The 14,014-nt window shown below is 33.7% G+C and overlaps 1 protein-coding gene and 1 pseudogene across 2 annotated transcripts; both read right to left on the bottom strand.

Moving 5' to 3' along the window:
- Nucleotides 1–3,786: 3,786 nt before the first annotated feature.
- LOC120183204 lies at nucleotides 3,787–5,654 on the bottom strand (annotated as a pseudogene).
- Nucleotides 5,655–8,115: 2,461 nt separating this feature from the next.
- LOC120183202 lies at nucleotides 8,116–11,587 on the bottom strand. Of its 2 annotated transcripts, none has more exons than XM_039187941.1 (3): nucleotides 11,436–11,587; nucleotides 9,758–9,799; nucleotides 8,116–9,625 (listed from the first exon to the last, which is right to left on the bottom strand). In XM_039187941.1, exon 3 carries the CDS (start codon nucleotides 9,487–9,489, stop codon nucleotides 8,281–8,283), a length of 1,209 nt encoding a protein of 402 aa, XP_039043872.1. In that variant the 5' UTR covers nucleotides 9,490–9,625; nucleotides 9,758–9,799; nucleotides 11,436–11,587; the 3' UTR covers nucleotides 8,116–8,280. The 2 variants fall into 2 exon arrangements, with proteins under 2 accessions (XP_039043872.1, XP_039043871.1); XM_039187940.1 differs by having other exon boundaries at nucleotides 8,116–9,601.
- Between the last annotated feature and the right edge of the window lie 2,427 nt (nucleotides 11,588–14,014).

Raw genomic sequence — 14,014 nt, 5'->3', positions numbered from 1 at the left:
TTATTTTTTTAGAGTTTTTTATCTTTAATGTTTTATTTTGGGTATAACGTTTTTTATGTAGATTAAATCGTTAGATATATATCTAATAAGCAGTTAACATTTCAAAATAGAGATTTTTATCTTAAAATGAAACGTTTAGATAAATATTTAAAAAAAATAAGAGTTAAAGTGACTATTTAATTAGAGTATTTTTGTCCAAATATAAATACTAGTGATTAAATACTCCCAGAAAACTAACGAGGGCAAATAGTAAGCAGCTTCATATAGCTTAAGCAATGTCTCAGGTTTGAGTTCTTATGTATGCAGAAATCTCCGCTGGGAGTCTCACCCACCAAGTCAGGTGTGTGACTAGGGATGGGCATGGGTCGGGTTTTTAGTCCACCTGACCCGAGAACAAGGAGTCATACACCAAAGACTCGATCGGACCAAAACAAAATTTCACCCGGCCTGAACCCGATATATAACTTTAAAACCCGACCCGACCTAACCCGAATAATAAAAATTATTTTTATTTAATAAAAAAAGCAACTTAATTGGAAAATAATATATAGAGGGTATTATTGCAATTATTCTTAAATATATGGTAAATTATAATTTTTCAGGTCGGGTATTTTACACCCTAAATCCGAACTCAACCCGAACCCAATTTTTAAAAAAAAAACTCAACCCGATTGGATTGGATCGGAACCCGTCGGGTTCGGGTCCCATGCCCATCCTTATGTGACCCGAATCAATCCAAATTAGTGAAAGATCATGATATTAAGAGGGTTTGGGTAGTTTTTCTTTGGCTTATTTAATAACGGTGCCTCTCACTGTAGAGATAGTATCGTTGATGGGTCAGCCGACCATCATACTACGGCCAATGACTGCCCTACAAGTAGGATTGAGATTGAGGAAGTCAAAATGGCCCTTAGAAAGATGGAGAGTGACAGAGTTGTCGGTCCAGATCAAATTCCTATCACTGTGTGGTTGACCCTAGGAGAAGAGGGAGTTAAGTGGTTGACGAACATCTTTAATATTATTTTAGAGACTGTCAAGATGCCAGAGGAGTGGAGAGAGTCTACGGTGATACCAATCTATAAGAATAAAGGAGATCCCCAACGTTGTGGTAACTACAGAGGTATTAAACTACTCAGTCATACCATAAAGCTATGGGAAAGGGTGATAAAGGCTAGGTTGAGACAGGTTACTAGGGTTTCGGAAAATCAATTTGGCTTTATGCTAGGCAGGTCTACTACAGAGGCGATTCATCTACTTCGACGGCTTATGGAGAAATATAGGGGAAAAAATAGAGATATTCACATGGCGTTCATTGACCTTGAGAAGGCCTATGATAGTGTACCCCGCGATACGATCTGGAAGACCTTAGAAACGAGACGGATCCCAACTGCTTATATACGGGCGATTCGTGATATGTACTGTAGATCTACTACTTACGTCAGGACTACAGTTGGCGACACCGAGACATTTCCAGTGGAAATCGGACTCCACCAGGGGTCGGCTCTTAGCCCTTACATCTTCACCTTGATTATGGACGACATCTATTGTGCAACACCAGACGGTATTCTATGGTGTATGCTTTTCGCTGACGACATTGTCCTAGTTGCTGAGACAAAAATGAGCTGAATAGTAGATTGGCTACTTGGAAGACTACTTTGGAAGAAAAGGTCTAAGGATCAATATTGAAAAGACAGAGTATTTATGTTCAAACTTGAGTGGGAACTAAAACGATGAAAATGTAGAAGTATGTATTGAATGACACGTTCTCCCCTCAAAGGATTGTTTCAAGTACCTAGGGTCTATGATACATAAAGATGAGGGTGTAGATGATGACGTTACACACCGTATAAAGGCGGGATGGCTAAAGTGGAGGGCTGCTACTGGAGTTTTGTGTGACAAGAAGGTGCCTCTAAAACTTAAGGGAAAATTTTATAGAACGACAATTAGACCAGCGCTGCTGTATGGATCAAAATGTTGGGCAATCAAGAAGGATCGCGTAAGGAGGATGAAGGCCGCATAAATGAGAATGTTTCGATAAACATGTGGTAGGACTCTGTGGGACATGACACCAAACTCTGCAATTAGGATGTCCTTGGGGGTAGTGCTTGTATCCGAAAAGTTGAGGGAGGGAAGACTATGGTGGTTTGGGCATGTCCTTAGGCGACAACCGTCGGATGCGGTCAGGAGGGTAGAGTCGATTACACCCGACGGTGCCAGAAGGAGATGACGACCAAAGAGGAAATGGGTAGACTGCTTGAGATCTGATTTGAAGGATTTAGTCCTTACCGAGGACATGACCTCTGACAGGAAAGTATGGAGACTAAAGACCAGGATAGCCGAGTAGTATGGGTCACAATAATAGGGTGTAGCATCTCTGTCTTCTTTTTAATGTCTTTGTAGTAATTTTCATGACTTCTACTTTTTTACGTTTCTAACATTAGAATTTATGAAGGCTTAGAACTAGGGTAGCGGAGTAGTATTGACTTAGTTTAGGTTTTAACTCATTTGACTTTATTTCTTCTCGTAACTTGCTATCGCCGACTACTGTGTATCATTCTCTTCATGTTTTCCTCTTTTTAAATTTAGCTCGGACTTACATTTTTGTCTATATGCAGAGATTTTTACATAGAGATTTATTTGTAGGGATTACTTCCCATTACAGACGCGCATATGTAGACTGCATATGAAGACTGTTCAACTATGTATTTATTTATTTATTTACTTATACATGCATTGTATTTTATCTTTATTTTTAAATTTTCTGACTGCCGGAGGTCTTCCGCGAAAGTTGCTCTCAACCTGACGTTAGGGGCAACCTACTACCATACCTCTCCTTTACACCATTGGATATGAGAATAGAGTTTTGTTGTTGAAGATCATGGAACTGGAGGACAACCAAAAAATACTCCCAAAAAAATAATAGAATTTAAAATAATTATTTTAATAAATATTGGAGATTTTTTAACATTATGCCTAAAGAAATATATATTAACGATTTTTAATTAATTTTAATGATTTAAAATAATTTATTTTCAATTATTCAAATTTAGACAGTTATATTTATAACAATAGATAAATATATACTTAAAAAATTATATAAATACTATAATAAATGTATTTATAACTTCTTTTAATATATTTTCCATGAACAAAATTTTAAATGGAAAAATCGAGGTATTTTAATTTTTTTTCAATTACTATTATATCTAACTGAAAAAATAGACATTTAAAACTTAGTTCATGGAAAATATAGTTTATTAGAAAATTTTATATAAAAATTATAACTCATTAAACATCATATTTATATAACAAATTCGATCTATAAAATAATATTATTTTTATAATTAATTAAAAAATACTCAAAAAAATTACTTTTTTGATGATGACATTTAAGCAATTTGGCCTTCCATAATTTTTTATTAATATAAATTTAAATTTTAAATCTAAGCAGCTTAATCACCTGCACTAAAAAAATAAGATGCAAACACAATTTTAGATAATAAAGCCAAGAAAACAAATTGAGCACATAAGAACCTAAGATAACATAATAAAGTTGGGAGCCACCGCCGCTAAAGAAAATCATCGAATGCTTCACCCTCGTAGGATAGGTCTTTGCACAGACAAAATCTTAAATTCCAATACCCAAATTTATCCTGGAGCTGTTTTTCAGGTTTTCTTTATTTTAACAATGCCTCAGCTCTTTTCTTTCCTGTAAGAAAAAATAAATCATTGATCAAAATTCTTCACTCCGTTTCGGTTCCGAAGTATAATCCGAAATAGATTATACTGAAAAAAGCGGAGATGAATCAGGCAGTCGATTCTTTCAGATAAGCAATGAGGTTGGCACGATCCTGCGGCTTCTTCAGTCCAGGGAAAACCATCTTCGTCCCGGGAATATACTGCACAAGACCACATTTACAGGCAAACCGATTCGACAATGAAATCCCTTTCTCAAGGAAAGAAATAGTAGTACAGAGACATCTACTTCATACCGATCTAAACCCAGAAAACTGCACCAAATGCAGAATGCAACTGAAATGCAAGCATAATAATACTAATGGCAGATGTAATGCAATAATGCACGTAAAATGACACAAACCATCGAGAACAATCTTGTAACAAATCACCTTCTTTGTCGTGTTCACTATACTTGAAGCCAAAAAAAATTGCACCAAATGTCATTTCCATTAATGGAACCCAATGATCAATCAGTAGCACAAACAATGTTATTCCGACGGCAAGGCAATCAACATCAACCATCTCCATGTTAACACTTCCTCAATAGTAGTATTGGCTTAGTCCCCATAAGGCTAAGAACACACTTTCAAACCCCGGGAAACAAACTTGTTGGGGGGAGATTTATCTTAGAACACCATGTTAAGTTGATTTGAGATACACTAGGTTCGGAACATCAACCCCCCCAAAACAAAAAAAAAGGAAATGAAGTAATTGTTTTCATGTTTCGGAACAGCCAATCAGTTCATATCCTGAAAACAAGGTCACTGTAATGTATAAAACTACCGACAGATAAAGAGACAGAATTCATTACCAGCATGATTTTCCTTGCATACTCGAAAGTTACAAACATACAATAGCATGCAAAGCTCAATCATTGAACTGAAAATGTTACAAGACTTGCGCATACCTTCTTGGGATTAAGCAAGTAGTCATACAATGTCTTCTCTTCCCAAATCACAGCCATATTTTTGTTAGCAGCGAGTAGGAGTATCCTGGTGTTGTGCCAGACTGCCTCCCGAAAAGCCCATTCAAATTTGGCCCTGCAGATTTCAATAAATATCGGCTTAAAATTCCGTAAACATTAAAATAGTAGTAAAATTTTGTGGATTAAACACATCAATTTGGTAAGTTGGGTTGGCTTTGGGTTCGATCCAAATTGAATTAACTTGGCGTTTTAAAATTTTCCGAGTGTTCATTTCAGTTCAGGTCAATTCTGGGGTTAGGCAAATTCGAGTTCAGATTGCTTAAGGATTCGGATCATTATAGTTCAGGTCACTTCGGATTCAGGTTGTTGACCTCTTTATCAAATCAGATTTTGATTCTGGTCGATCATATCGGCTTTCGGATTTGGGTCAGGACCGGATCATATTGATTCAATGCAAATCCTTCTATTCGAGAAACATACACATCCTTTTAAAATTTAAAACCGGACCTGGTTCCAGTTATAAAATAATAAATAAATAAACAAGCTTAATAAATCTAAGAACAAACAAGATTCTTCTTTCATTCAGAAGAACAAGCAAGATCAAGTACTCCTGACCAATAACAATAAGACATACCAAAATGACATGAAAGAAAACGCTATACAAACAAACTGGTAGAAGTTAGAATTATTATCTTAAAAAAAATGAGCACAAAATAAATCAGATCTGAGAGAAGCCAACCTTGCTTGTGACCGGCGCCTTTATCGACGGTGTGGCACTGAGCGCACTTAGTCTTGAAGATCTTCTCCCCGACTTTCGAATCTCCGGGCGGCGCTTGTTCGAATGAGGCCATTACCTTTCGATTTCAAAGCTTTTTCGTTTCTGTTCGTCTCTGTTTGGCGTGCCAAATGGTTGAGAGGGAACGGTGAAGCTTTTGCTAGGGTTTTGGCTTACTACTAATATATTGAGTAAATTTCCTCGAAAAAGGAAAAGGGTAAATTATGTTTTTAGTATCTAAACTTTCAGTTCTATTTTGTTTTTGTACCTAAATTTTTACTTTTTAAAATCATATTTGAGACTTAGTTTTTGTTTCATTTTAGTATTCTGCCGTTAAAAATTTTAGTTCTGGTTTCATTTTAGTACCCTCATTTTGAATTTAACATTAAGTTTTGAAAAAAATTAAAAGTTTAGATACTAAAATGAATCAAAACTGATAGTTTAGGTACTAAACGCGTTAAGTTTTTTCACGTCGGATACTAAAATGAAATGAAAAATAAACTTTAAGTATGATTTTGAAAAAATTAAAAGTTTAAGTATTAAGATAGACTAAAACTAATAGTTTAAATACTAAATACGTAATTTACCCCAAATATTATTTGTTTATTATGTTAAACTACTATGATGTTAGTCACCGAATTTCGTTTGTATACCGATTTATCATTGAATTTAAAAATAATAATAATATTTTTCTACTAAACTTTAAACTTTGGCCTAAATGCATATTTTCCCCTAAACTATACATTTTTTATAGAGTTGTCTCTTAAAGTATTTTTCGTATTGTTTTGCCTCCTCAACTAAAAATCATTACCATGTTTGCCCCAATCCATTAAAAAATACAGGGGTAAATTATATACTTAGTCACTCAACTATTCTCACGATTTTATTTTGGTCACCCAACTATTTTATTTTTCATAATTATCACTACACTTAAGTTTTTGTTTCATTTTGGTCATTAAATTAAATTCGATTTATTTTTAAAAATTTTAATATATAAGAATTCATTAAAAAAACATAATATTTGATCTTAACACGTTTGAACACTGAAAATTAATTAAAGACACACTTTCTCCAATATTTTAGTTAACCGGTTATACCGACCCAACCAAAATATTTTCGGTTAATAATGTCAGTTAATTTTACATTCGATCGGTTAACGGTTAATGATTTTTTTCAAAATTCGGTTATCGGTTCAAAGTTGGTTAATTAATCGAATTAATCAAAAATTTAAAATATTTGATATATTTATTTATTTATTTATTAATAGCTCTAGGAGTGTTTAAATTTTGGTTTTAACCGAATTAATCAAAAAAATTAGCCAACCAAAAATGTAAATATTTAATATAATATATATATATATATTTAAAATTTTGGTTATTCGGTTCTATTTTCAAAAAATTTTGGTTTGGTTAACGGTTAAAATGAAATTTTGGAAGTTTGGTTTGGTCTTTTAACCAAACCGACGGATTGAACACCCCTTTATACTAATCTAAACCTTGTTTAGATTAAACAAAAGGGGGGAAATCATAAAGAGAGTAGAAGCAGACGTGCAATTAAATTAGGTGACTAAAATGAAAAAACCCTTAAGTTTAATGATTATTTTAAAAAAGAATAATTAAGTGATGAAAACATAACCATGAGAATAGTTGATTGACTAAATATGTAATTTATCTATGTTGCTTTTAACGGTGTTAGCGATTTGGAGCAAACGGGGTAACGATTTTTAGTCGAGGTGGCAAAACGGTACGAAAAATACTTCAAAGGGCAACTAGGTAAAAAGGGTATAGTTTAGGGGGGAAATATGCATTTAAGCCATAAACTTTTAGTAAGTGAATTACTAAATTGTTAATAGTCTACATTATGATAGTTTAGTGCTGACATAGAAGTTAAAATTATGACTTTTCATCATTTTTTTTTGTCACAGTTGAAAATCATTATTTCTGAATATTTTTGTGATCATTCTAAATATTAGTGAATTCATTTTATCATTGTCTATTATTTTATCAGTTTATTTTTTCTTAAAATATCTTTTAAAGTCACCAAAATAAACACTAAAACACCATTTTTTTAGGATTTAGGGTTTTCTTGAAGTTGAGATTGTTAGGTATGTTTGAAAATTTTAATGTTGAAAATCATTCTTTCAAGAAGACAAACAATATACTTCGAAATTAATTTTATCAAACAATCGTTAAATGAGATCAGAGATTAGAACATTGAATCTTTATATGTATTTTCATTAATTTAAAGTGAAATCCGTGAAAAGCTAATTCGATGAAAAGAAAGATGAGTGAAATAAAAACATTTTAGTATTAAAGTTACTACATATTACTATCAATAACGGACAACGATTAATCAACAATGATAATCAATGAAATTGACAATTTTCTACATGAAATAGGAAAACAAATAATCATGTCGATGATTTAATGGTAGTGAGAGAAAACAATATTGAAAGTTTCTAAAATTCAGTAACAAAACCAATATGCACTTAAATAAGTGATATAGTTAAAAAAATAATAGATTAATGGCAAGATTAAAAAATCCCATAGTTAAAATGGTCACCCATGTAATTTACCAAAATTTTAAGTCGAATTTTCATAACAAATTTATAATATATATATTAATTTTAGAAGATACTTATAATATGTAATAAATAACTACAATTTTAACAAAATAAAAGGCAAAAAGGGGTTTCGATTATAAATTCCATTAAGCAAAAACCGCCATATCTAAAATTACTGGGAAAACAAAGCACCCCGAGAATAATAATCCTTATTGAAAGCTAAACCCTTTACAATCAGTTTCTTCTCTACCACAAAATTGATATTCACCACCACTAAACTCAGTTTCCTTGCCCATGAGCATGTCTAGCAGGAGACCTCATCGGCCAGCCAACGAGGGAAGACGAGGCCGGAGGGCTGCCATCCCGACTAGGAGAAAAGAGGCTCAGTTCCACAAATGCCTCGGCTGAAGTCTCGTCTCTTACGAAAGTCCGGAAAGAAATCGATCCACGCTTAGTAGAGGCATCGGAACTCCGCTCGAGGCTCGTTGCAACACTTTCTTCAAGATGACCCCGATTAGCAAATAGTGAAGCAGTGTCATTATGGTCGACGAGAACAACCCTTCTCCGAGCCTCCAAGTCTGTAAGATTCCCAAGGGCTAGACAATCCGCCACCGGGCAGTATACAAGTATGACAATACAGATCGCAGCACAACATAGTTGGACAATAAAAGATGAGAATGCCAGAGCTTCAAACAGAAATTGCTCTGGTTTAGAAAAAACAGACAAACCAAGTAAAATAACCCTTAACGGGAGGAAAGTCGAAACCGAGAAAATCAAAGTATAAACTCTCTTCTGCAAACCCTTATTGATAACCAATTTCAAAACCCGCCTTCCGAGCCATAATAAATAGGCAGTCAATACGGTGGCAAAAAGCCCGAGAAGAATAGTATTCAGGAAAGGGTAAGTGCAAAGAGCTATGTCATCAGAATTTTGCATCCCTGGGGTAGCTACTCTAGTGAAATACGGCGGTAACTCTCTCTCAACCTTGTGTAACTCGGGTCCAATCAAAATGAGAAATAGTTGAAGAACAAAGAATGGGAGGCAGAAGAGGAGAACACAGCCTGCTGTTTTCCCATTCCATTTTTGGCTGAGGATTCCTGTGTCTACATTCTGTAAAGGTGCCCGGAGAAGAAACACGAGAGTGAGGAAGAGGCAAGGTTCCGCAAAACCTAAATTTGAAACGATGTAACATCTGCAGACATTTTCTTGCCATTTAAAATCGAGTTCATTAAACACTCTTCCTTCCCTCCTTAGAAAATTTAGCCGTAGAATTTCGCCGAAACCCCACCAAATGGTAAACAAAACAAATGTGATTCTGATTATCCAAGGACCACTGAAGTAACTGAGCTGATTAAATCCTTGTCCAAGAGCATGCGAACGCAAGTAAAATGTGTATCCGATGCACAGCAAGCCAAGAAGAATCAACAGAGCAACTAGACAAATTGTCAACACACCGAATGCTTCGGAAAAAATTCTTGTCAGGGGCATTACCCGAAACACAGATTCCACGCATGCTCTCTGCTAGCATGGACGCAAAGGATCCTCTGACGTACAAGCAACCTTCTGAGAATTATATCTATAAGCCACTACTGAACCAATACTGGATGACACGAAGATTAACCAACTAAGAAGATGAATAAACAGCATAATCAATAGAACTTATCCTCTAGCTGGTTCAACAGATCCATGTAATTCAAGCATTAATCAACTCAAAACTAACAAATATCACATGTAGACAGCTGTTTCACCAACTAACCTTCAAGGTTTCGCTCAGACTTCAATTATTTGATCCAAGAACCTGTGGAACAAAAAAAAACTATGAGTGAAATCTATAACAAAAGAAAAATTTCAAAGTATGCAGAGAGGCTAGATGAAATCTATAATCAAACAAAGATAAACTTTCAGATGCATATGACCACGAAGCAAGTCAGTGAGACAGAGACGCACAATCACCTAATACACAAAACATCCTCATGGAAAGATCTTCAAATGTGTTGGATGAAAGCCCGAGTAAGATCACTTATATAGCCGCCCATATGTGAACAGATATGAATTGTATTAATTACATTACGTGGCAGAAACGCCTTACAGGTCATGTTGCACTGGCAGACTAATCCAAACTACCATATAAAAACGTAACGCCAGTTTCATTTATACAAGTTAGAAAAAAAAATAAGAATACCTTAGCAATTTTAGCTAGTACACGAGTATTCTTACATGTCAACTTAATTAAAAATTTGACACAACAACCAGTAACAGTTCAGGCCATAAACTACCACATCAATATTAGCAAAAGTAACTCATCAACGTTAATGTCTATGTCAGCGGGACAGCGAATCCCAGCATGTCATCTTAATTACATTCGAGAATCGTGACCACAATCAATGACAATACAAGCCATTCGTTTCAGCATTAGCATAAGCAGAAGTAACGCATCACTATTAACATCTATGTCAGTATGACAACGAATTCTTGCGTGTCATCTTAATTAAACATTTGAGACACCAATCAATGGTAATACAGGCCATATGTTTCCAAAACAACATAACCAAAAGTAACACATCATACTGACTAGACAAAAAAAACACAGATATTAGGTAAGAACTTAGATATTTAAGTAAATAATCACTGTGTAAGAAAGACAAGTTCATACAAGATTAGCAAATCAAAAGCTTCACTTTACATCATTTAGAAAAATATATTAAAATCAAGCCCTAATAATCTAAATCTGATGTTCAATCAAAATATCCAAATAGGTATACAAGCAAAAAAGTTATAAAAACTTCAAAGGGAATGATCAAGTAATAACACCCAACAAGTAGCTCCATTTTTATCATACAATAATCCTATTTAACACAATCTGAACAATATCCAACGCATGCCCCTAATGACAAAGAAGACGAAATATACCTAGCCCTAACATATCTCACTAATCATTAGCATACTAAGCACATTATACTTAATGCCCCCTCATAGAAAATGTCCACTGTAATAAGACAGCAACTTGGTTTCTTACAGTATAAATGTAGACTGAAAGTTTTCCGTTCTTTCTTTATGCAACTAACTCCCTGGAACATGTATGATTTCTTCTAAGCTTAATATAATTCTCAAGGATAAGCTGCAAAAATCTATACATTTCTTTCCTGTTCTTTTCCCTCCATTTGTCATCAACTACAAATTATTCAAATAAATCCCAAATTACTATCTTTAGCAAACCAACAATCCAAATCTAAGCATTCTTTTTCCAAAAGAAAGAATGAAACACAAACTAAACGTCAAATCTTCAACATCCATTTCCATCAACGGTGCATGCAGTATAATCATTAAGCTAAAAGTCCCGTGAAATTTATAAAATGAAGAGTAACTTCAATAACACCGTAGCAAACTCCTAACAGAACCAAAATGAGTGAAATTTAGGTCGTCGAAGAGCTTACCAAGCGGAGAGTCTTAATCCGTCGAAGCCGGGAGAGGAAATGCAGAATCGAACAAAAGGAGATCGAAGGAAAACCCCTAAAACTGGATGTAAGTGAATGCCAAGATGCGGAGAGAGAAGTTAGGGGAATAGGTGAGTGGGGATTTGTTGGTGACAGGTTGTCTCCAGCTATGTTATCCGAGCCACTTGCTTCGTGAATTCTTCGTCTAGGATTAGGCCCATTTTCCGAGCCTACGTGGCTTTTTCCAGTGCTGCGTTCCAAGGCGATTTGCTTACCTTTTTTATTTGGGTTAATTCAATAAAACATCCCAAAACTATTGTAAAAATTCTAAATTGACCTATAAATTTTAAACTTCTTAATTAAGTCCTCAAAACATGACTATATGAGTGTAACCCTTGGTTGCAGTGTTAAATACACTCTACTCGAACATGAAATATTTAAAATATTTGAATTGAATAATAAATATTTAAGTACTTACCGCAATTTTTAATTCCCATATGTCATGATATGTTCACATATAAATTAAGAATATATCACATTGAATTCATCGCATGATCTCAGTAGTAAAAGAGATTGTTATTCTCTTTGAATATTTTGAGTTCAAATAGTTGTGTCTATAAGATGTATGTGAATTGTTAATTGTTAAGAAAATTTATAATCACTTTAAACTATTCAAAAAAAGTTAATGAAAGTAATTAATTTCTATAATATTAATATTTTAAAGATTTAATTGGAATATTTTAAATTTTATAGATCAATTTAAACTCTAGGTCATAGTTTACGGATGCTTGGCGAATTAACCCCATTTTCTCTCCTCTTTCCTTCCTTACGAAGAGCGTGATTTTATTTTAAGTTCTTCATAAATAAAATCGAGATTTTCGTTTTCTTCTTTTGGTATGTAATCTGATAAAAGAAAAACAAAATAGATTTTATTTTGTAAGAAGTGATAAATTATTTACTATATATATATATTAATTATTACATATAGGTGCACAAATCAAATTTTTTTTTTTTAAAAGAAAACACGAATTAAATTACTTTGGTGGTTAATAGGATTACTTTTATCTTTAAAGGTCTCAAGTTCAAGCACCAATGACTATAAAAATATTTTAAGTCTTCATTGTCAAATGATCGAGAGTATTTAGAACACATATCACCATTAGGTAATCAAGAAATTATTATACATAGGAATCAAATATTAATATTGATTTTTTTGTTACATAAAGTTTAGGTCGGGGTGACTCCCCAGTCCAGGATCAGGAGGGCATACCTAAGACTCAATCGGGATTTACATAGGAATTTACAGATTGTCCACCAAGAGTGACGGTGGTAGGATTTGAACTTGGGCTTACAAACTCGAATTCATAAATCTCAACCACTTGTGTCTACAGTCATTGGCCAATATTACAATTGATTATTATTATGCATAAATCAATTATAAATTAAATTAAAACGTGTTTTACACGATTCACCGTAACAACATATGAATAAAATTAAATTTAAACATAATTCAACGTATGGTTTATATATAATTAAAAAAAATTAAGGCGATTTTTACTTTTAAAGTAACCATCTATATTTGATTTATTAGTCGGTTAATTCGATCGAACTAAGATGAGTTGACACAGTTGAAGAAAAGTGGAAAACCTTGCAGGGATAGGTGAAAATATAGGACTATACCTTTAGGCCAGCATGGTCATACGTCGAACAAGCTAGCTTCTTCATGTAGGAGGTAGGACTGAGGAGGGCTAGCGTTCTCCATCTCGCCGGAAGGAGTCCCACATCAGTCGGAGGTCTCGATTTACCGACGACATTGTCGCTCGTCTTGCCGAAGTGTCATCTTTGTTCTTCTCGACAAGGCTGAAAGTGTCACTCTCGATATATATATATATATATATATATATATATATAGGCATGTAAACGAACCGAACGAATACGAATGAGTGTATGTTATATTCGTTCGTTTACCTTTAACTGAACAAATGAATGAATACGAATAAGTAAACGAACATAATTTATTGTTCGTGTTCGTTCATAAAATTTAATTTGTTCGTGTTTGTTCATGTTCGTTCATTTAAATGATAAACGGACACAAATGAATGAATGTTAACGGACGCAAATGAACAAACATAAAATTACTTAGGTTTATATTTGAGAAGAGTTTTTTACTTTTTCAAATAATTTTAGGATTTATATTTTCTTTAATTGAATTGAGTATTTTTTTATTTGAGTTTAAAATTAATTGATTTTAAAAATATTAACGGGTTTAAAGTTAAAATGTATTAAGTCTTAACATTTCAATCGGGTCTGGAGAACATAAACGAATATAAACGAATGAACATGAACAAACATAAACAAATGAACATAAACAAACAAACATAAACAAATAGATTATCGAATGTTCACGAATGTAAATGAACGAACGAGCCTTTCGTTTGTGTTCGTTCATTTAATTAAACGAACATAAAATCTTGTTCATGTTCGTTCATTTAGTAAATAAACGAACATAAATGAAATTCATGTCGAACGGTTCACTAAACATTCGGTTCGTTTACATACCTCTCTCTCTATATAACTCG

This window comes from Hibiscus syriacus, unplaced genomic scaffold (assembly GCF_006381635.1).
Source record: "Hibiscus syriacus cultivar Baekdansim isolate YM2019G1 unplaced genomic scaffold, ASM638163v2 tig00112740_pilon, whole genome shotgun sequence".
NCBI classification, from domain to species: domain Eukaryota; kingdom Viridiplantae; phylum Streptophyta; class Magnoliopsida; order Malvales; family Malvaceae; genus Hibiscus; species Hibiscus syriacus.
This window is presented reverse-complemented; position numbering and strand designations above follow the sequence as displayed.

Coding starts and splice junctions, on each gene's coding strand:
- LOC120183202 (XM_039187941.1), bottom strand. CDS start 9,489: ATGCCCCTGACAAGAATTTTTTCCGAAGCATTCGGTGTGTTGACAATT.